The sequence below is a fragment of the Falco peregrinus genome, chromosome 5 (assembly GCF_023634155.1).
Source record: "Falco peregrinus isolate bFalPer1 chromosome 5, bFalPer1.pri, whole genome shotgun sequence".
In the NCBI taxonomy this organism is placed as follows: Eukaryota; Metazoa; Chordata; class Aves; order Falconiformes; family Falconidae; genus Falco; species Falco peregrinus.
Genome location: NC_073725.1, coordinates 113,599,797 through 113,622,427, shown reverse-complemented (window position 1 = coordinate 113,622,427; position 22,631 = coordinate 113,599,797). Strand labels below are relative to the sequence as shown.

Sequence of the window (22,631 nt, the reverse complement as noted above, 5' to 3'; positions counted from 1 at the left end):
ACTAAACCTCGTATCTTATGATGAAAAATTCTGGTATTTGGGCCCTTTGACAAATTGGGCAAGTAGTAAGATATTGGGAAGGTATTGTGGAAGGTAGTAGGGCAAACAATGCTTTGTGTTTTAAGGGGGATTAAAATGTTTTTAAGTAGGGAAAAAAAAAGCCTAACAAGGCTTACTGTTTAAGTGCCCAATAGAAGCAATTATTTTACAAAACAACTTTTCTTCTGAGGACTGAAATGGAAAGAAGCCTCTGTGTGTGTGTGTGCACACGTGTTCATGCCCATGCGTGCCTTTTTCTTGAGTCATGAAAAAGTAACATTTCACGATTTGGTTAATGAACTGGCATTACAGCTGTTGAGGAGAGAAATGCCTGTTTCCAGGCTAACTTGAAACTCTTGTTAAACATCTACTATCCTGAAGGGTGGATTTTTGGAGGTTTTTGTTTTTAACCAGTCTAACTAGATAATGCATAGCTAGAAGTGACCTGGGGATTTTTTTAGGAATACAAATTCCCATGTAAATAAGGTCTTCCTCACTATGGCCTGAATCTTCTGAGCTCTTCCTTTTTAGCTTTAAATACCAGTACCCTGCCTTTAAAAACACTTCTGTTTTAGAAAATGCAGTGAAAGCCGTAGTGGAGCTTTTAAAGATCCTTTTTATTCAGTAGCTGCTTGATTAATGAAACTGTTTTAGCATAGAGATCAAAAAGCTTTATGCTTTTAAGGAAGTTGTATACAAGGTTTTCCTTAGAAAACAAAGTCCTGTTTAAGTTCCATCCCCACCCCGCCAGTTCTCTGACAAACAACTGAAATTTTTCCTGGTTGCATAGTGATGCTTGTGGTGACCTCCTTTTTTGCATTGGCAGTCCTCCATGCTTTTAAGTTACACAGAACGTGAAATACAGCTACGTTTATCTTACCTCATCAGGCTTGCTGTTACTTTACATTCTTTTAGCCTCCTGTGTTCCTTTAATTGCAAATTTTTATTATCTTTTTCAGGAGAACTGATTGAAAGTAGGTGTCTCATTTTAAAAGTGGCTAAGAAAAAAGGAAATGTTGGCAGTCATTGATAAAATTTTATTGTATGATTCTACAATAATTTCTGTTAAACTTTTAGTGACTTGGCTGTATTTACAGCATGTGCAAATCTAGGATTTGCGAAATCCTTTGCGATTAATAGTCTCTTATCCACTATCCTCTTTACAAGTCAGATAAAAGCATAAGGCTTCCATAATGCGTGTTTGTGTAGGATTAGGGAAGCAGTTTGGTGGTAGATGTTTGTCTTGAAGCATGAGAATTGATGATGTACAATTTCACAATATGGTTTTAACATAATAGTATGTCTAGTCACTTTTTTGAGCTTACTAATGTATGTGCTTCTGCTCCAGTTTTATGTTTAAAACCAGAGCTACAAATGATACTGTGTTTCTTGAAATGAGAAGCTTGATGCAGTAGGCAGGTATTAACTAGTGTAAACACTTTCCTTCTAGCTTACAGGCTGTACACTGTGGTCCCTCGATTGGTGAAGTTCGTTGATGTTCTGACCAATTGGTACGTTAGAATGAATCGCAGGAGACTGAAGGTAGGTATCGACTTCTGCAGTCTTGTACCGTAAACAAAACCCCAGCGGTCAATGCTAATTTACTGCTTCGTGGTGTTACACACAATCTTTATGCTGCATTTTAAATTATATCTGTTCGTATCTGATAATGGGAATGAAAAGTTAACATTTTTTTCTTCCTCTTTGCTTTATGGGGAGAACCAAACAAATTGTTCAGTAATTCTGTTTCTCTCACTGGATGGGGTTGAGCAAAATGAATTCAGTTTGGGAAACCAGTTTATTGCATTAACCTGGGAAATTTTTGGAGTTTATTGAAGTGCAGTTACTGATCCTAAAATTGCAGATGTGTGGTTTTTTTTGTTTTTTTTTTTCTTGGTGAATTCTTCAAATAGGGTGAGAATGGGACTGAAGACTGCATTATGGCCTTGGAAACCTTGTTTAGTGTCTTGTTCTCCATGTGCAGACTTATGGTAAGGGAATTACAGCCTACTATAACTGATATTACTAAAACTATTTGACATTTTTAATGTGGTTAGACACAAAGATGCATGTTTTTAGATTAAGTTGACCATAGAAACTATGGGTACAGAGTCTGAATACACAGGGGGAAACCCCAGGTTGTTACTGATTTGTGTAGCACAGTTCATTTTCCACCCCACCTTTTATCTACCCCATGGTACTATAAAGAAGGTGAATATCACTTGACTGTGATAAAGAGGCATTATGATTTTCTTATCTGATGCCCAGAAGTAACATGTAAATACTAGGAAGGAGGTGAATTAGTAGTAGCAAAGTTGTCATTAATTTCAGTCTGTGTTGTGAGTAACATCACGGTTCTGCATTCAAGACACTGTGTAAGCATTGGTTTTGCTGAACTGTCCTTATGTGATTCATAAGTATTAGTGATTCCTAATGCACAAACAATAAAGAAAAGATGATGATTGAATGCAACGTTACAGGCACCATATACTCCATTTATCACTGAGCTGATGTACCAGAATCTGAAAACACTTATTGATCCAGCCTCGGTTCAGGAAAAGAATACTGAGAGCATCCACTACCTCATGCTTCCCCAAGTGAGGTGAGATGGCTGTGATGTGGCAAAATGGGGGTTTGCTTTGGTGGGTTTTTTGTTTGTTGTGGTTTTTTGGTGGGTTTTTTTTGCTTTTCGCAGCACAGTGCTCCTTTGCTTACTTATGTTTAAAACTGTTTTAAAACAAGCTGCTTTAATAATATGAATAGTCTTTTGCCTCAGGAAGGATTTTAGGATGATAGTTAACACATTCTTTTCTATAAGCAAAAAATGTTGAGGTTTTGATTAAGCTCTGATTTAATGTTAGTCTCTTTGCTGTAGGAGAACATTTCATTAGCGGTACATTTCACACCCCACTCAATGTTAGCTAGAAATTTTCTTTTCCCTCCACATTTAGGCAGTAGGCTTGTGGTAGGTTAAAGGATTGTAGATGGGAAGAAAACAATTAGGAAGAATGTATGTTCCCAACTCACAGTGCTTTCTTCTTATGTTGGGCAGGGAATATCCTCTTACTCTTAAAAACGTGTGCTGACTGGAAGCTACAATGCCTACCTATGAAGGGCCCAAAAGGCTTATAAAACTTTCTTGTGGGCCCTGCATTTGCAAGAACATACGCGTCCCCCCGCCTCTAGGCCTTTCTTAGTGACTGCTGATGCCAGATCCCGTATGGATTGGAATTACTGTTTTGTGTGCACCACAGAGAGAGCCAGCAGAGTGAGTTCTTCTGGCTTCAGATCAAGAACTCAGACCATTGTCCAGAGATTTCCACTTCCTTGTAAGAGGATAGATACATCGTGTGAGAGAGAGTTTTCCAGACAGATCATTTCTTTGGATGCTGATGGGTGAGGTTTTTTTTGTAAGTGCCAGTGTGTCTCAAAAGGGTTTGGCTCCACGATGGTTGTACTGGACGCATGCCCAAGGTTATCTATAGTATCAACTCGGCACAGGTACAACTCGACAGCTGCAGCTGTTTTGGGTTGGGTTGGGTTTTGGGGTGGGTGTGTGTTTGCTTTTTTGGGTGTTTGGTTGTTTTTTTTATCTGGACTAGGGAGACACTAGTATTACAGTAATTGGTTGCTCATTGGTGCCTTGGTGCTCCGTTAGTGGATTAAGTTAGTGCCTGCGTGGCAGCCTGCTGTCAGTTAAAGAACGCAGGAGCAGCACGCTTCCCTTGCGCATTGCAGCTCAGTTGCAAACCCCTCAAGGACAAGGGAGCTGCCCTTGATACTTTACATGTTCATTTAAAACTTTAAACTTTTAGTAATGGTGTTTCTTTTCTGGATACTCTATCCTTTGAGGAAGTTGTATGTTCTTTCTGATAGCTGTAATAGTGACAGTTACTGCAACAGGGAGTTTGAGATTGACATAATGATAGTGCTGATTTTCTGTTTCCTGGGAAAGTGCTATAAAGAATATGTAATCAAAGAACGCAAACCTCATCAGTGAGCTATCAGAGGTGGTTTTGAGCTCCTGTAGAATGGAGTAATGGAAGGATAGGCAACTATTTGCATGAACTCGGTTAAGGCATGGGCTTAGCCTGAGTATTTAAAAGTGGCTTAGTCACTTTTTTATTCCTGGTAGTGCTAACTGACTTGCTGCTGCGTCATGTGAACATAGGTTGTATTTGAGCGGCTTGCACACCTTTCCTTTTTGTCTTGTACTTTCTTTGGATTTTTGTCTGTTAGTAGTTTGTGTAATTTACTGGATCCCCTATGTTTCAGTTGTTCCCTTTGTCAGATAAAAAGGCATGTTTTCAGAGCTAAATTGTTGAAGTCTTAGAGTTTCACCCTGAGTTGCTAAGCACATCACTGCATTTTTCTTAGTTTCCCGATGACTGCATAAGGACAATATTGTGAGTTAATAATGAGACTTTTTTGATGCAGTTACAGAAAATACTACTTTAACAATATTGTTGGTATGCACAGCTAAAGCTAAGGGACTTGGCCAGTTTCACAGTTGAACTTGACTCAAAACCTGTGTTACAAACCCCACTGAGGTATTACTTGGTCGCTTAATGTCTGAACAGATTGGTTGCATGGAATTTTGTGGATGTGCATGCAGTCTTTGAAAGCTGTTCTCATTTTGTGGCTCCACAACATGGTTAAGTAATGGCAAGTAATACTGACATACTGCCACGCTGTACTACATGAATCTTTCTGGGAGCAACATCTCCCGTCTCGCAATTTACACACTTCCCTGGTTTGTGGAAGAGCATCTTGAAAAACTGGCTTTTGGAAGAACAAAAGCTTCAAAATAGATAGTAACATCTTAATCAAAGCCCTGATGCAGAAGATGGGGATATTTCAGTTGTAGGTTTTGCTCTACCTGTTCTCTTTTTGTGGATGATCCATTTTTTATGCATGGTTTTCATCCCAGGACTTTCACTACTTATATTACAGCAGGCACCTTCATCACCTTCATTAATTTTATTCACAACTGTCCTTTGAACCAGTGGCTCTGGTATTGATATGACACTTGTGTGGTTTTAAAGGAGCTGCTCAATTGATGCAGCAACTCAAGTAATCAAGAAAACCACATTCTTGGAACTGTTGGCTGCTAGTACATTTGAAACAAGATCTGAATGTCAGCTTACTCAAAAAAAAAAACAACCCACCACCAACCCCAAACAGCCCAACTCCTCCCAAAAGGCAAAAAATACCCAAACCCCAAGCCTTGCCTTGCCTCAAAATGGAAGCTGTTAAAATGATGAAGTTGGGAAAAATGATGAAGCCAGGAAAGATGACAAGACTGTCTAAAGCATCAAGCTACAATGTTTAGAATTTCTGAAAAAGATTATAAATTGAGATCCAGTGGGTTGGTTGCATTATAGGTATTTCATTGTCATTATAAGTATCCTATTTATAACACCCTTTTGCATCATCTTATGATACTATTAATGTAAATCTTTTTATTGGATATTAATAGAATATGTAGTATGACTCTTATCATCTCCATCTTTTGAGAGGTGCTAACAAAAGAAGATTTAAAAATAGCTCTGGTGGTGTTTTTTTTTTTAAGCAAGTTATTTTCTCATCATCTTCTCTATGAAGAGAGAAGAATGAAACTGTTCGTTAATTTTTCAAACTGCCCCAAACAGGGCATAACTAAGTCTTTGCAGGAAATTTCTGAGAAGAGGGTAAAATGCTTTCATTCGACTCAGGTACACTGAAAACGAAGCAATGTAATATTTCCTTTTTAATCTAGGGAGGATCTCATCGACAAAAAAATTGAAAATGCCGTTTCTTGTTTGCAGTCTGTTATTGAGCTTGGACGAGTAATCAGAGACAGAAAAACCATTCCGGTCAAGGTTAGAACTCTTAACGTCTCTTAACAATACCTTGGGAATGTGCAATAGCTTTGTAACTCTGGGATAAGCCTTGGAAGACTTAATAATTGTTTTGGAATAACATACAGAGTTCAGAAATTATTATTTATCATTTGAAGTAATTTATTGTTGAAGTTCTTTATTTTCAGTTGGAAGAACAAAAGTTTCTGTCTTTTTTTTTCTTTCTTCTTCTCCCCAGTATCCTTTGAAAGAAGTAGTTGTTATCCATCAGGATCCAGAGGCTCTGGAAAATGTCAGATCTTTAGAGAAATATGTACTTGAGGTAAGAACATCATGAACATGATGCTTAAATGGATTGTGTGTGTCAGTTACCTAAATAAACAAAACCGTAACCTTCCCTGTTGATGATATTAATAACTCACTAGGTAAAATTAATTTAAAAGAAAATTGTAATGAAAGCAGGTATCAGTGAGTACTGTGTACAGATATGAAGGTAAATGGGTGATGATCCTTAGCTGTAGTCTTGAGAAATCTGAATTACTCAAACTGATCACAAAGGGCTAAGAGGCCAAGAAAAATCAACATTTCTATTGATCAGTGAAAAGAAAAAAACATTTTCTAAATTAAAATAAGACTGTAGTCAGCTACATGTTGTCAGAGATGGATTGCAAAATTTGTGATCTCCTTCAGTTAAAGGACATAAAAATCAGTTTGACAGTAAGTAGAAGGGTTGATGGAGAGAAGGAGTTCCATGTGAGGGAGAATAGGGGATCAGTCAAGATTTTTGTAGGGTGGTGTTTAGGAAATAAAATGTCAAATAACCGAGATGTTAGGCTGTACAATTTCTTACACTCATCTGCTCCCATATGCCACTGCATTACTCCTTTAGTGTATGTCCATTAGAGAAATGCAGCCTGCCCTACTTACAAATATTTGGATAAAGACTCTGTCATTCAAAAGAAAAGTAACTCTTCTTGGTTTTTTGAGCTTAACATCCTGAAACGGGCTGCACTTTCTGCTTTTAGTCAGTCATGTAAAAATCCATAGTATTTTAAGAAGTGAAATGAAAAAGGAGTTTGTTTGCAAATAAACTTTATTTTTGTTTATAGTATAAACGTATAAATAACTTCTAAACTTCCATACTGCATTTCAGAAGTTGTAGTGAAAGCACAAAGCTTAAAAAAAAGCTTGATTGCTTAAAAATCTGTTAGTAGAGCAGGCTTTTTTTAGTCTTTATGTTCTATTAAATTTTATTACAAATAGACTTCATGTGCATCTTCTTTCACATCTATGATGCACAAGAGAAATCAGAGGAAATAGTGAGAAGGAAGAGTATTTTAGCTACAGTGCTGAATTCCAATGAGCTGCAGTCTTTTTATCCAAGAAGAAAAGCAAGGGGGGGGAAGCCTCTACACCAGTATGTCTTTGGACTTTTTTCTAGGGGTTGGGGCCTTCAAAATATCTTGCAAACCAGTGGTTCTCGAACAGTAGATCTGTCATGATTGTGCATTTGATATGAGCTATACTGTGTGTAACTTCTCAGCGTTAGAGCCTAGGGGCTTTATAATTGCTTCTCTGAATGGGGAGTTAAGAGTAATATCATCCCCGTTGTAGGATTGGAGGCCTTTCAGAACCGCTCTGGAAGGCAGCGAGGGAAGGGGGCAGACTGGTTAAGCAATGCTGTTCTTTCTGAGCAGTCTGATTTTCTTCCTGCAGTAGTCGCTCATCGATAGAGATGATCACTCTTCACCCAGATGTTTCATTCTGTTCCTGGGGGAGATAAGCCAAGACTGCGTCTTTGTAACTGTGTGTGTTCTGGGGAGGAAAGAATTGCATTTTGAACAGCAGCTTTTTGCTAAGAAAGCAGACTCCTAAAGGAGCTGATTTGATGTTGATGTTGGGCAGAATGCATGCATTAGACTTGAATATAAATTGGGGATTACTTTGTGACAATAATTTCGGTGTATTATTTGTCAGTTCAGTCTTTCCCTTATGCAATCTCATTGCATTTGTGTGTGGCTCTTAATGCAGTGGGGCAGAATACATGCCAGCTTTTCTCTCGGATGAGAACTGAAGGAGTGATCTTGCAAAACAAAACCACTGAGGTAATTGTTCAGATGGGCTTTGCCCTTCAAGACCTCCTGATAAAAATGTTTGAGGAAGGGATGCTAGCCTCAATGCAAGGTCCTTGTTAGGGAAGTTAAGTACCATGCAGTACAAAAACTAACAGTCCCTCAAAATATCAGCAGCTTAACTGTTACAAGAGATTTCATGTACAAGTGTTAATACAATTTCTGATTGCCTGTGCAGTGCAAGCTTAGCTATCTCATGTCTTGCCCTCTCAAATCTTCCTGTTTGAAACAATCTCTCTTTAAATGAGCAAAAACTAGAAGAAAAAAACACAATTGAACAGCAATGCAGTTGTACATCTGAACCGTTTATGAAAGACTTCCTTTCCTTCCCTCCCCTGATAATTCCACATCTGGAAAGGTGAGCCATAGAACATACTTTTCATTTTCCTCTGAAGTCTGCTCCCTTCCTGTATTTTAGGTGCTTGTAGCATATATGCTAAGAACAGATTAGTGCTGCAACTTAATTCTGCCTGGTCTACCCCCACCATACTTCCCAGCTACTGTCATTAGCGTGCAGCTGCTACGTGTTCAAGTAGAGTGATCAGGTGGGAAGTGTAGGGATGCTCCACAGTTCAGGGTGGCTCCTTTCCTTCAGCTCCACCCCCGGCACTGAAGCTTCGGCTCTGACACTGCAGAGGAACTTGCTGCCCTATTTCTGTCTTCAGGAAATGCTTTCCATGCTGTATCACCTTAGGACCTCTGCACTTCTAAAGTGCTAATATAATAAAGGACTGGTGGGTTTAGGGATGTGTCTTTAGGTTGTGTTTCTCTTTAATGGTCACTGGATTATTAAATAAAATGTATTTCTACTAATAATTGACCTTTGACCTTCCCATCTTTCATTTGTCAGAATCTGTCATTTCCTACATCAGTTTATGTATGTTCGTGACAGAGTCATTTCCAATGGCTTTATTTAACACATGCTGGTATTACATGAAGCATGATGTTACGATGCTTTCAATTTAATAGATTTTTTTTTTCCTTAAGTGTTTGTAGTCTCTTGCTTTTTCTAAAGCCAGTGAAACAGGTCTTTACAGATAAGGGAGACTGAAGTTCTTTTTCTATTATAGTAACCGCTGGCAGTTCACTATCAAAGGATTTTTTTTCCTTTTGCCTGTCCTTGGTAGGGTAAGGATTCTTTCTTCCATTTGATAAGGTGTCTTCAGAGGGTTCTGTAACAGAAGATCTAGTCACGTGCTTAAAATGTATCGGAACTTTATTAATTCAAGTTGTCGTTGTCAACACAGCTGCTTTGCCTTGACAAAGGGAACAAAAACCTGCATCTGCCTGAGCAGGATCAACCCACCTCACTTGTGCTGGTGAGAACAGCCATGTCAGTCACAGAATTCGAGAGGTGACCGAAGCGGTGGAGGACCTCCCTTATTTAATTATATGTTACTCCATCCTTTTTCCCAGTCCTAAATATACATCTGAGGAAGGCTTCTAAAACTTTTGCTGGGGGCAGCTGAAGCATGGTCATGGCCCAGTGCATGGGACTTGTACATCGGTGTTGTATGCTTCTTGCTTTTAGTTACTGTGGGACTTCAGATTCCTAAGAATTGAGCACTAAGAGAACTTTAAAAAATCTTAGTTGATTTGTAAGTCGGATTGTAAGGCTTTTCAGTCATGTTAACTAATTGGTTATTTCTCTTAGATTTGCCAGTTACGATGCTTCAATTCAGGATTGCTATTACTGTTAATCGTTTCAATACCTGGATCTTTTCAATAGCCGAATGCTGTGAAATTTAGGTTAATGTCTTATCACACTTTCTTGATCTGAAAACTGGATTTGTGGACTTTACATAATCCAATTTTAAGGGAGATTAAATTATTTCCAAAAAGATAGTTGACAAAATTTGCTGTCAGCTTCTACATCAGCAAAAGGTAATAAAGGAACCTAACAATTTGATAAATTATTACACAATCAGATTGTGCATAGGTATGTTATAATTTCTATTCATTTGCTACTGCAGACAAAATTAAGGTGTGTCTTACAGGGAGATGAGTCACAGCAAACTCAAATATTTTTATGGAAGCACAAATAGAAAATATTGTCTGTTGTCATATTTTTATTATGTATCTTAAAATTCAACAAGCTGATGCTGAAGCTTACTATGTGTTTCAGTGTATTACATAGCAATCAATCTAGTTGTTTACTGGGGTGGTTTGGAGCTGAAGAGGTCAGTGGATACAGGCAGACTGGGTAGTATCACTTGGGCTGTGTTTGCAGCTTTGTTCAACTTCCTACATCTTCAGAGCTTTAGAACCTTTAGTTGCTGCCAGAAGTGTGTTTCTAGTAAATTTGCAGGTGCCAGAGGTAAGTTGTAAGAAAAAAGACACCATTTAATTTCATGCAGTTGCTGGCTAAAGTTTGAAAAATACGCTTGGCAATACTTGGAAAACTTAATTCATCGCCTTTTCAGAAGTAGCTGTCGTCCTTGATCTGTGGTCTTACTCTCTCCTCATCAGAACATAGCAAATCATTTTAATAAATGGATTCTGATGTTAGAACTGTCCAGAGTATAGAGTTGTTATGCAAAAATAGCCTAGCTCACAAAATGAAATATATCCAGAAGACTTTTAGCAACTGAACGCATTTGCATTTTATTCATTAGTATTTGAGGCCTTTTACAAGCCCAGTTCAGAACTTCTCTTCCTACCTACTCCCAGTGAAAAGTTCTATCAGAGTAAATTTTACTCTGTGCACAACCAGGATCTTATTTGCATCTACCCTTCAACCCCCACCCCTAAGTATGGCTGTAATAAACCAGAGAAAACTTGACTTCTTCATCACGTCCGAGGTCTGCCGGCGTTCCATGGCACGGACGGTGTTTGCGTGACATGGCAGACTGAGCCGGGAATGGGCTGAATTAACTGACAGGTGACCTGTGGCAGCGTGTGGTCCATCGCTGTTTTTTTTCTACACTATTACGTAATCAATATTTATTTTCCGTGTTAGGATGTTCTCAGAGCCCATCCCCACTGAAGCGCAGCACTGGCATTTCTCTTTCTCTGTTCTGAGAGTCGGGCACAACGGCGCTGGCGGTCCGTCTGGTCGTGTCTGGCACATGGCACCAGCGACAGGCCCTGTAGGTGGGAATATCTGGATGTATGGGTCTTCCAGCTGGGGATGGGAAGGACTGGTTTGCCTTAGTTTGTGTGTGAGAGACTGGAAAGGTGTGTGAAGGAGCTGATTTCGATCTATTGGGGAGGTAAAATTCAGAACTATTTCAGGTCAGACCACTACCTCGAGGCAGATATAAGCAGGCCTAAGATACAGACTTGTTTTTTTGAAGAGTCATTGTGGTTTTTTTAACTGATAATGTATACAGAAGAACGGTTTCCTAATCTGATTAGTATAGAAAACTTGTCCAGATGGAGCTGGCTTTTATGTAATTTATCTAATCGGGCCCAAAGTCATCTTTCAGTTTGTGCTGTTTTTTGGGTTATTATTTCTTCTTTACCCATGAGGTTGTCATTTACTATGTGTGGGCTCATTTCCAGCAGCACCCCATTAAAACCAAATTTCTAAAGTACATGATTTTCATTAAATTTCCTAAAAGATGTATTAAATAAAATGAGATGCAGTTGTATTCTTGGCTACTCGTGTCACTAGGACTTCCTAGGGAATTACTGTGGCTCAGAGGCTGTATGGTAGGCATTATTTCTCAATCTAAATGTTTGGCTACTTGCTAGTCCTGTCATGCTGACGCTACCATTTACTTCTGCTTCCTAAACGACTCGGAGCAACTTGCTTGCCAAATGCATTTGGTGATTCTGGATCATGTTGATGTGAACTCTTAACAGCTTTCTAGTGGAGATTTAAATGCAAAATGCTTGAAGTGTTGGGCAGCCTGATGGACAAAACCTGCCGAATTAGTGACATGTGCTCCAGATACATGCAGCTTTGTACCTGTAGAAGAGTTGCCTGTTGGCAATTAGAGCTTTCCAAGGACCGTCCCTGGTACGTTACATGAAGAATAGAGAGGGAGACTCTGCAAAACGGCAAGTTTAGGTCTCAAGTCCCGCTTTGTGTTTCTTTTCTTGGCTTTACAAAGCAGGGAAAAACCCAGCTCTCTTGAAGACACAAAATAGCGCTAGGCTACAGTGCTTTTATTTACAGTAGGTATACCAAGACATTTTTTCTTGTCTTTAATAACATTTGTAATGCCATTTGTTCATTGGACACAATCAAGTGTAGAGCGGAGAGGTTTGCTGTGTATTGTCATTGTACGGTCATCAGGGTATGCAGTAAGCTTTGGGGGGGGTTTAATGGTGGTTTTTAATGTGCTTATGTGATAAGGAAAACATTTGTAATTGAGAATGTAAGAAATGACTTAGTGATTTAGGCCTGTGGCTGACCTAGCACATGGTGCTGTCTCCTGCAGTGGCATGGTCCATGCAGAGAAAGCAGGAGCGCCAGGCCGCTTCTCGCAGTAGATTGCTGTTGTATTCGCCATCTGCAGCTATTGGATTAAAGATGCTCGAGGGCACGGGCCTGCCTGTTCCCTTTAACCTCTGCTCATGTGCCTACTGCTATGAGCTTAATTCCTTTTTGAAGCTGGAGGTACGCTTCTGCTTACCTCCTCTTGTGGCATCAAGTTCGAAGGGTTAACTACCTGTGTGTCGATCTCTCTTAAATCAGTCTCCTGCTGTTTCCGCTGCCTGGTCCCTTGCTCAAGGGGTTGTTTGGGGACTTGGCAAATAACAGTTGTACATTCCTTACCCACCTCTTTCATAATTTTTCAAATCTCAATCAATTGTATCCCTCTTCAGCATTCTTCCCAAGGAGTTCTAGCACTGTCCTTTAATCTCTTGTTCTGTAAAACTTTCCACAGCACCCCTCTGTTGCCCTTCACATACGGGGACAAAACCAGCGTGCATTACTTGTAAAACGTGGGCATGCCCAAGGCAAAGCAACATCCTTGATCTCAGGCCCCTCCTGAACTTCATGCATGTTTTATAAGGTTTTTTGGCTACTCCAGCGCACTGATCTTGTGCTGCAGAGCGCAGACAGAGCTTCGTCTGAGCCAAGGGGTCTTCTGTACAGTCAGTACCTAGAAGAAACAGCTAAGGAAAGAGACAAAATGAGGCAGTAGCATTTGTAAAGCCTAAACCATAAAATCGTCAGTTACAGTTTTATGGTTAAATGCATACTGAAAAGACTATTTCAGCAAAATTTTTCTTCCTGAATTTTGTCAGGCCATTTTCTAATGCCATTGCACACAAAGGTAATAGTTTTATCTCTTCAGGCAGTTGTAACGGTAAAATAAAAAAGGCCGTTGAATAGGGATTTGATTTGAGTTGAGCTGACTGGTGTCTATTAATAGCACAAATGTCTACCTAAAGGCTGAAGGAGGAGGATAGGGTCTTCTGCTGAAGGATGGTTTCAGTTTGCTTGGCTTTATTTGCTCTTGCAGTGTTGGCAAATTACTTGGTTCATAAGAGACAGCGACATAAAAAATTTGCAGCTTGAGATTTATGACTTCCCCCTTGTACTGTGGCCCCTGGTTTTGTGCCCTTTCCACAGCTATTCTTTAGCTGCTTTTTTTTCCTCTTGGTGTATTTATGTAGGAACTTAACGTACGTCAAGTGACACTATCTACTAATAAAGATAAGTACGGAGTCCGGCTGAGAGCAGAACCAGACCACATGGTGCTTGGGAAGCGTCTGAAAGGGGCATTCAAGCCTGTCATGGCTGCGATCAAAGAGCTGAGGAGTGAGCAGCTGGAGGAGTTCCAGGAGACGGGTGCGTGGTGGCACAAGCCACTTAACGATGGCAATGTTGACCAAAAAAACCGGCAAAAATCCTTTGGCTCATCAGAAAAAAAAAAGCCAATTGCTCTTAATTTGTGTCTATTAATGAAGCATTTGCAGGAACAGATGCAAAAGTATCCTTCTGTGGGCTTAGGAGAACTTAAGGCCTACTTCCCCGTTGTTATCCCTGTTCCCTATTAAATATTATGTTAATGAGAATAGGAGGAAAGTTGGGGTTTTATTATTCTGTTGACTGTAGATTAGCAGTGGCCATGTATACTAATCTTACGCTGTTCTCCTCTGGAGGGCTGAGGTGAAGCAGTGACCTGTTTTGTAGGACTGAATCAGATTTGAGCCGAGTAATGTGCAATGATTGTTATTCTAAAAGCATTGCTTCAGTTGCAGATTTGCAAGTGGATGTGAATTTTCCAGCTGTACCTGTTCAGCTAACTGCTTAAATTTTGATTTAGTCGAGTCTCTGGATTACTTTTGAAGTTCTATTTCTTGTCATTGGAATGGTACGCACAGTTGTTGCAGCAGCTGCATTTGAGTGAGTTCTGCCTGTAGAAGCTCTTGTATGAAAAATCGGAATGTGGGACGATAGTTCAGTGTTTCTTACTTAAATGCTGGTTAACTGTATTGCAAATAAACCGCATTTTATGTCTTTGAAGCCTGATACCTGTTAAAGCTTTTTGAATAGAAATTTTTTTTACTGTGGTTCTAAGAGATGCCCTTCATCTGGTGATTCTGCAGGCACCATTGTTGTAGAAGGCCATGAACTCCATGGGGAAGATCTTCGCCTCATGTATCAGGTTGTAGGAGGATCTGCCCAGTTCGAGGCACATTCTGATGCTCAGGTATTTTATTGGTTACTTCTTTGTTCTTGATGAATGGAAGGGTTCCTCTAGAAGTAATATGAAAATGGTGAGGTGAAAGCTGGGGGGTGTGTTTGTGTGTGTGTTCAGGTAGTTCAACAAATGCCAGGAGCTGATCTTCTGAATTTTGGAAATATTAAACGTGATATTTTGTAAGTGAGGAGCTCTATAACAATGCACCTGCGCTTCTGACTGGGTTACTGCTAGCTTGTTTCCAGTGTGTGTCACCTACTCGGCTGTCTTCTGTGCATTACCTCAGGTTTTGGTCCTGCTAGATGTCACCCCAGACCAGTCCATGGTGGATGAAGGAGTTGCCCGGGAAGTGATTAATCGCATCCAGAAACTTCGCAAAAAGGTTAGGAAGCAGTGGTTTGGAACAAGACATTTCAATTAACTTTTAAGCAATTTTTGGGCAATGTGCAGTAGAAACTGACCTTTTTAATTAAACATGAAGTCCTGTATCATTTTCTCCTTATATATAGCTTTCTGTTTGGACATAAATGATTACAAATCATTATTTTTGTTTTGAATTCCCATATTGTTAAGTAGCTGGAGTTGAACAGTGAGCGTGCTATATATCATCCACAGTGAATTAACTAATTAGATTTTGCTGAGCCCTTCTTGTTTTCTGCCTTCAGCCACCCAGCAGGGGTTCAGTCCCCGCTGAGCGGTGCTCAGGCCCATGCTGCCTCCGGCCAAGAATTATGTTCTGTTCCACCTCTGCTCGGGTGTGTTACATCAGCCGGGCCGTGAGAGCCCCCACATGGGAGCCCAGGACTGCGAAAAGGAACAAACTGGTGTCTTGGCAAATTGCAGGTGGCATTTCAGGCACAAATTTGTATACCTGTACCTCAAGGATTCCACTCTAAATTTTTCTGCTCATACATACAAATGATGCTGCCTGACCTTGATGTTAAAGCACTTTGAACCAATATAACTTCCTTCTCTCTACAATGCTAACCCAGAAAGAGCTGGATCACTATCTCCCTTTTGTGCTGCGAAAGTATGGTCACAGTCTAAAAAGCCTTTAATCTGGAGAGGACATAAAGTAATATTTAACTTGGTACAAAGAATTCTAAAGGTTTCAGAACCTGGAAGTTTGAAAAAAACCCCGAACAGCAACAAACCCAGAAAACAATCCCCTCACACACATACACATTGCAAACGTGGAGTGTGTTGTTCCAAGATACACGTATGGTTTTTCTACTTGACTAACTTGGTGGCAGTGTGCTAGAATTTGTATCTCTTTCGGACTTATGCCTGAAGAAATCTTGCAAGAGCTCTAAATGGTGTGTAGAGAAAATTGTCATGGGATGTGTTTTTAGGAAAAGGTATCTGTACAGTTAAGACTTCATGAATCTTCAGTATAAGACTGAAAAATGACAAATTTGTACCAGAATAGGGTTTTATATATTTTTTTGTATATATATATATATATATATATAAACCCACGTAGCTTTATTTCTGTATAAAATAAAAAAATAAAAACAGGAAGGAATGTGGCCATGAAAAGAAAACACTCTCGCAAGTTGTTGGATGGTTTAAATTTACTTCTGTAATTACATAAGGCCATAACTTATTCTGACTTAAATGAATATCAAAATACTTAATCTTCCCTAATAATTAACATGATGCTAATGGGCATTTATTCTGTCAGTCTTTCATGCCCACTCCTGTTACAAAACTGTGCACATAACAACCCACATATTTGGATCCACAGTAACTACTACTGGCAGTAGGGCAGTCATTACTTTTAGTCAGCTTTAGAAACAAAGTTGTGCTGGTGCTGGGGCTGCTATTTCTTTCCTTGAAGCCATTTTCTCACTGAAGCAGAATTTTGTAATTCAGCTTTAATAAGCGTACAACGCAAATTATTTGCTTTTTTCCCAAAGTACAAGTTGGTGTGCTAGGTGTGACATAACTAGTGTAAAAACTTCAAAGCCTGATCACCACCTTCCAAAACCGTACAAAATGTCTTGGAGACTCTTGTGTGTTAAAAGGTCACCGATTAAACCCTCAGCTCTTTATTAAACAATTGCTTAATTTCAGAGTAACAGGATGCGTAAATGCTAGTAAAATTCTTGTGCATCAAGAAAAACTTTTCACTACATTTGGTATTTGGTAGGCTTTCAGCTCACTGTGGGGGTGAGTTGGCAAATGAAGGTGGAAGTGAGACGTTTTGAGTAAGGTACACTGTTTGGTCATTATCTCTTGAGGAAAAACTCACCATGTTCCCAGCCTCTTTCTTGCCCTTCTGACAAAAGAATTGTTTTATTCTAAACTTTTTGTGGAAAATGTCTGGTAAATATCTTTCGAAGGTAGTTGTTGGTTTTTTTTTCCCTTTAACTTAACAAGTATTCCTTTTTTTTTTTTAGTTCGTATATGTAAAAGTCACCTTGCTGTCACTAATAGTATATTTGGTGAATCCTACAGCGAAATCTGGTTCCTACAGATGAGATTACAGTGTACTACAGATCACACCCAGAAGGTGACTACCTGGATACTGTTATTAAGGAACACACGGATTTCATTTTTGCAACAATAAAGGCTGCCCTGAAGCCTTACCCGGTGCCTACCTCAAAAGAAGTTCTCATCCAGGAGACAACTCAAGTAAGAAGGAAAACGCACTGACTGCGTAGTTCATCTTGTTACCAGCTTTTAACTGAACAAAGTGCTCAGATTACAGAAAAATTGTATGTCAATATTTATTTGTGGGATGTAGTGGACATTGAGTGTTTTATATTTATAAATTTCCATATTAGTGTTTTTGGTTTAAAAATAAATAAAATAGTTGGGTTCTGTATGTGTAGTATTTCTGAAAATGAAGCTGCTTGGGTACCAAAATAAGTATCTAGGTGGTAGTTTGTGTAAGCTTAATACACATAGTTATTTGCACTTGGATTAGTGGATTGTTCAGACAGCAAAAATACTGTTCCTCTGATTTCTTTAAATTGATATGCTTTTGTATTAGAAATGTTCTCCTTCGAGGCTAAATTTTGCCTTTTGGCTTAAGACCAACTTCAGTTAATAATGTTTGAGGATGCTTGTGTTTTCTCCCCCTTGTTGCTAAGTTCAGTCTTTTGTAACAATGCAGTTTTGCAGATTGCTTATTCTTTCAGCAGCAGCTTTGAACTATTTGTTTTGTTTTCTTTGTTTGTTTATTCTGACATGCTTTGAGATATCCTTTGCCATGGTTTTATTCAGACTTGCTATATACAGAAGGCGTTCCTAGCAGAATCGCAGAGGAAGTATTCTTCAGTCTAAAGGTCATGCTAAACCAGAAAGACAGGAACTTTAGGATATATCCTGAACTTAAAATTTGATTTAGAGAATGGGTTGGGCGCTTGAGTATAGCTGAACAGATAGCGTGTATTTTATTCATCTTAATAACAATATGTGTAAAGAAAATATTTTATACTTATTACACTTCTAAAGTTGTACAGATTTAAAATGAAGCTCTGTTTGGCCTTTTTCAAAACTATGAGTTTAATTTAGTGGCAAACAGGGAAAAACACTACATAAGAGTGAAGAAATATTGTGGTTGAGAAATCTGTGAAAGTACTTTGCTATTTCTTCTAAGTACTTACTAGATTGGATACTGCCGATGGACAGTTTGATGTTGAGTCAACATCAAATCTGAATTAGAATGCAAAAGTAGCTGGAGAAAAAATTGCATAATGCTGGGAAACACTTGTCTGGTTGCCTACCTCTGAAACTGCCTGATACATGAGCTTTAATGTTGGTCGCTGTGTCTTTCCATGAAAGCTTTCCTACCTGTACAAGTAAGGTTCCCTCCCACTATTATTTTTCTGTTTTCTAAATCTTAATTTAGCAGATTCTAGTGAAGAATAACATTGTGGAAAGCTGAAAGATTAGTCTATTGGATTAGTTTTAAATAATGCTGTCTACCTAAAGATGAAATTTTGCCCTCTGGTTATTGCAGATATAATTGATAGCTGCTGTCTGGATGTTGGCAAAACCCAGACATCCGCTGAGTGTCGGAAATGATGAGCTTGTGTGTAAACCAGGGGTAGGGGGTTTGTGGGTCAGGCTGTGCATTTGCACAAATGACAGATTTCAGACTGGGAAAACCTAAAAAAAATTAACAGAAAACACAGCAGGTATGACAGGCAGTGCTGTGTGGCTGTTGCAGCTGATGACTGAGGTTATAGAAGTGCAGTCGCCTTGTCACGGGCACACAGCCGAGCGCCTGCCTGGCCGCTTGGGATCTGCGGCGTGGAGGTCGTTTCAAACAAAACCCGTTAGTTATTGCAAGTTCTGTGTACTGAAGCTATACAGCTTATGTATGGTAAACGGAGGCAAAGAAATATTTTGTAAGTAAATGCTGAGTTGTTTGTTATAATTTTACTTTAAGGAGTCTCCGTCGCTACAAAGTACCTCCCTGCGGAGTCCATGTGTGGGTTGCCTTCCGCCCATGAGGCGGTTGCTGTGTTTGCAGACTCGATGTGCCTCTGAATTGCCAGTCACATTTTAAAACAGAGGTCGCAGGGAGAAAGAGGTGGCTGAGAATTTAGTGCAATTCTCAAGGCTTCCTCGGACGACTCAGTTCCTGGGACTGCAGGGCTTGATTGCTCAGGGCAGGTGTTCGACTGTACTCTGTGTTCTGCTGCAACCAGCTTGTCATGTTAAGAGCAATGAATAAGAATATCTGAAATGAAAAAGCCCTCCTTTCGAAATCCTTTCAGTGTAGAAGTTCGGCCCGTTGTGTGGAGCCGGGGATAGCTGCAGCTGTGTGCAGTGGACGTGTAGCTTGCTGCATCGGACATGGCTGTGGCTGGTTGTCTTTGGGCAGAACCGTATTGCGTTTTGTGCTGGCAGTTTCAAGCACAGATGCTCTGAAGATGTGAATTCCAAGTGAACTGTGCATACACTGTCTTCTGTTGGTGGGGGCTGGTAAGCAGCATTGATGTGGAAAATACTTTAGCAACTGTTACACATTCAGATATAAAAGCAGATGCAAGTTAAGAGAATGAAGTGTGTAATCCCACGTGTGAGTGTGTTAAGTCAACTGCAACAGGATCATTGCTCCAAATTTCCGGGATTTATTAAAAGGAGAAGTCTGCATGGTATTGAATATATGACAGATGCAGTCTGTCTTCTCTGCAGCTACTTTGATTATGTTCAGGATCTTTATTTCTATGGACTTATCCTGGATCAATTTTTGGTACGAGGCCTTATTATGAACTTCTCTCCCAAAGACTTGCTCTGGGAGACAACAAAAACCCAGCAGTTGCTCAGAAAATACTGGGACAGAAAAGCAGCTACCTGCAAAATGAATTTTTAATTGCTGGTAGAATGGATAAACACAAAATGAGATTTGCTGCTCCTGAAGTGTCTTTCCCTACTTTTTGCTAGGAGCTCAGTACAAATGGCTTCGCAGGCTGTCTGGTTATCCGTTGGGCTGTGACCCTGACTGGCGGCCTCTAAACTTACAAAAATACTGGCTGAAGTGGCTGCTTAGTACCAGTTGTTCATATAAGAGATTTCTGGATTGTATTTGTTTAATTAAAACATGTAATGAAGAGATCTTTTAGAAGTGTGATTCTCATGAAAAGTGGTGTGGGTGCATGAATAATTCCAGCCTGTGCTTAGTTCAGGAAAAAGCTAGTGCTTGGAAAAAGCATAATCTTAAAAGCTGTGGTTTAAGGCCTCTACAAAGTAGGTGTGGCTCTGACTAGCAACAGGTTCTCAAGTCTCTTCACCCTGTCCCCCATTTGCACAGGAGGGTACGTGTTCCATTTCTTGATGGAGCACTTCAAGTTTTAATTGACTGGCTAATAGCTAATGGGGAGATGGATGTTCACAAAGGCTGACTTGGTATCGAGACAAGTGCTGCCCCTCGTTGTTCTCTGTGGCCTCTGGGCACAGGTGAAGGCTTCTCCAGACAGCGACTGAGAGCAGGGTCCTGCTTTCAGATGCTCTGAATTACCTCTGGGAGAGTGTTCCTCTCAAGTATATTCGCTTGTGGATTATATTTTGGGAGACTGTCATCACTGCTCATCACTTGTGAAAATCAGGCTGTTTATTCCACTCTGTTTTTCCTACGTGTTAACTACTGCTATATCTTTAACATATATTAAAGACAAATTCCTATTTGAAGCGCTCTGTCTCTGAAGGAAGAAGTGGCAAAGTTGCTATTTTATTTATATATATATTTATATTAATTATTTATTAATTAATATATATTAATTAATTAATATATATATATATTAAATATATATTTATTGTTAGTCGTGTTTTAATGACTTAATGTTTAAGGAAAATATTTTGTTGTCTTTCTTTAATAAAACAATATTCACATAATCATAATATTCCTCTTTCTTCAGCTGAAGGGATCAGAGCTGGAAATTACACTCGTCAGAGGTGGTTTGTGTCAGTGCATTGGTCCAGCCTGTGCCTACGTCAACCTCAAAGTTTGTGTTAATGGGACAGAGCAAGGTAGGAATGTACCAGGTTTGATGTGTCACTGATGGTGTCACAAGACTGTTCGGAAGATGATGTGATGAATGTTGGTGTCATAAATTCGTTTGAAAGATACTGCAAACTACCTTCCAATAGTAGCTTTAAATAATTCTTGAACATAAGTTTATTGAAAGCGGAACCACGTGTTGTCCATGATGTCAGCGGCGACTGTGTCTTGGATAATGGAAAGCTGAGCGCGGTGGTGATGTTAAAGGTATTGCAAGGTTGAGTTACGTATTAAAAGGAGAGAAAACTAAACGCACTCTGTGGAAATTTCACAGTTTGTGTCAAAGTAAGCGTGCCTCGTTTAACACTTACAAAGCTGCTTTCTGAATAATAACGAACGTAACTGTGTAGCTGGTGAACATCTCAGAGGGCACACAGTCCTTCAGGTTTTAATCAATATAGTACTGGATTATAGTTCAGTGACACAAAAATTTGCTTTGTTAATAAAAACAAGTATAACTTTCATACTCTAAATCTGAAGTACCCTTGAGTCCATTTCCTTGGTTTTTTTCCTCTTTCTTACTAAAATGTCTGGAAGTGCAGTGCTGTCAGCTTTAAATTAGTTTAGGAACTCGCTGGAAGGAATTAGAAAAAATCATTGGAAGATCCTTGAAGCTTGGATATTGCTTCCAAACTGCATTTTAATTTCTTAATTTTGGTTTTAGATGGTGTGTTGCTGCTGGAGAATCCCAAAGGAGATAATACCTTGAACTTCGTTGGATTTGTAGATGCTGTCTCCTGCATTTTTGGTCTGAAAAATTCAAAACTGACAGTTTTTAATGGAAAGACAGGTAAATGGAGTATGACGAGAAAAAGTGAAAGTCTTTCTAGCAGCAGCTAGGAGCTCTTTACTGTATAATTATTTACTGCATAATTTTTCTGTATGTAAACAAAATTGACAAGAAAATGTGTAAGGAAATACTCTTATAGTGCTTAGCTTATGAGGCTGTGTTTATAGTCACATCAGAATGTTTCCAAAAGCTGCTGCTAAATGATGCTTATCGCTTCTGTTATCTTATTTCCATTGCAGTTCTCATAAGGACAAAATCTGATTTATTTCAGAAAGTGTTTCCATCGGATCCAGGTTATGCTGTATATTGGTGGCGAGCTGCCATCAGCTTTTGCGTGCTTTTTTTCCCCCTAATGCCTCAGTAGGCAGGGTGAGAACTTAAGCTGAATGCAAACTGCTATCTGTAGAAGAAAAAAAAGTTGCTTTTTCACCTTAGAGAAACTTGAGGATCTCTGCATTTCTTCTTTTTAGAAAAATCTATCTAACATTTTTGCAGCTTGAACTTCGCCTCTGTTAAGGCATGAGAATGTAATATGTCTTCTATGGATTATACATAGACTTACAGGCTGTATCATAGTCTGCTTCGTTACTAAGTTAACAGAGCTGAAACAGAAAAAACATTGTGAAAGATGTTGCAGTTAGGGGCTGTGAGACCCTGCCAGCAAACTGGCACTCTTTCTCCTGAGATGAAGATGCTGGGGTTTTTGTT

General features: G+C 39.4%; 1 protein-coding gene across 2 annotated transcripts in view; it reads left to right on the top strand.

Moving 5' to 3' along the window:
- Nucleotides 1–22,631, top strand: part of IARS1 (isoleucyl-tRNA synthetase 1) — a 112,382-nt gene that overhangs the window by 78,327 nt on the left and 11,424 nt on the right. For both annotated transcript variants that reach the window (XM_055807031.1, XM_005229913.4), the window contains exons 22-32: nucleotides 1,490–1,581; nucleotides 1,953–2,030; nucleotides 2,520–2,641; nucleotides 5,798–5,900; nucleotides 6,118–6,201; nucleotides 13,586–13,760; nucleotides 14,522–14,625; nucleotides 14,903–14,998; nucleotides 17,077–17,253; nucleotides 20,991–21,102; nucleotides 21,798–21,923. In XM_055807031.1, coding sequence (XP_055663006.1) covers nucleotides 1,490–1,581; nucleotides 1,953–2,030; nucleotides 2,520–2,641; nucleotides 5,798–5,900; nucleotides 6,118–6,201; nucleotides 13,586–13,760; nucleotides 14,522–14,625; nucleotides 14,903–14,998; nucleotides 17,077–17,253; nucleotides 20,991–21,102; nucleotides 21,798–21,923 — 1,269 coding nt within the window. The remainder of the gene's footprint in view (nucleotides 1–1,489; nucleotides 1,582–1,952; nucleotides 2,031–2,519; nucleotides 2,642–5,797; nucleotides 5,901–6,117; nucleotides 6,202–13,585; nucleotides 13,761–14,521; nucleotides 14,626–14,902; nucleotides 14,999–17,076; nucleotides 17,254–20,990; nucleotides 21,103–21,797; nucleotides 21,924–22,631) is intronic.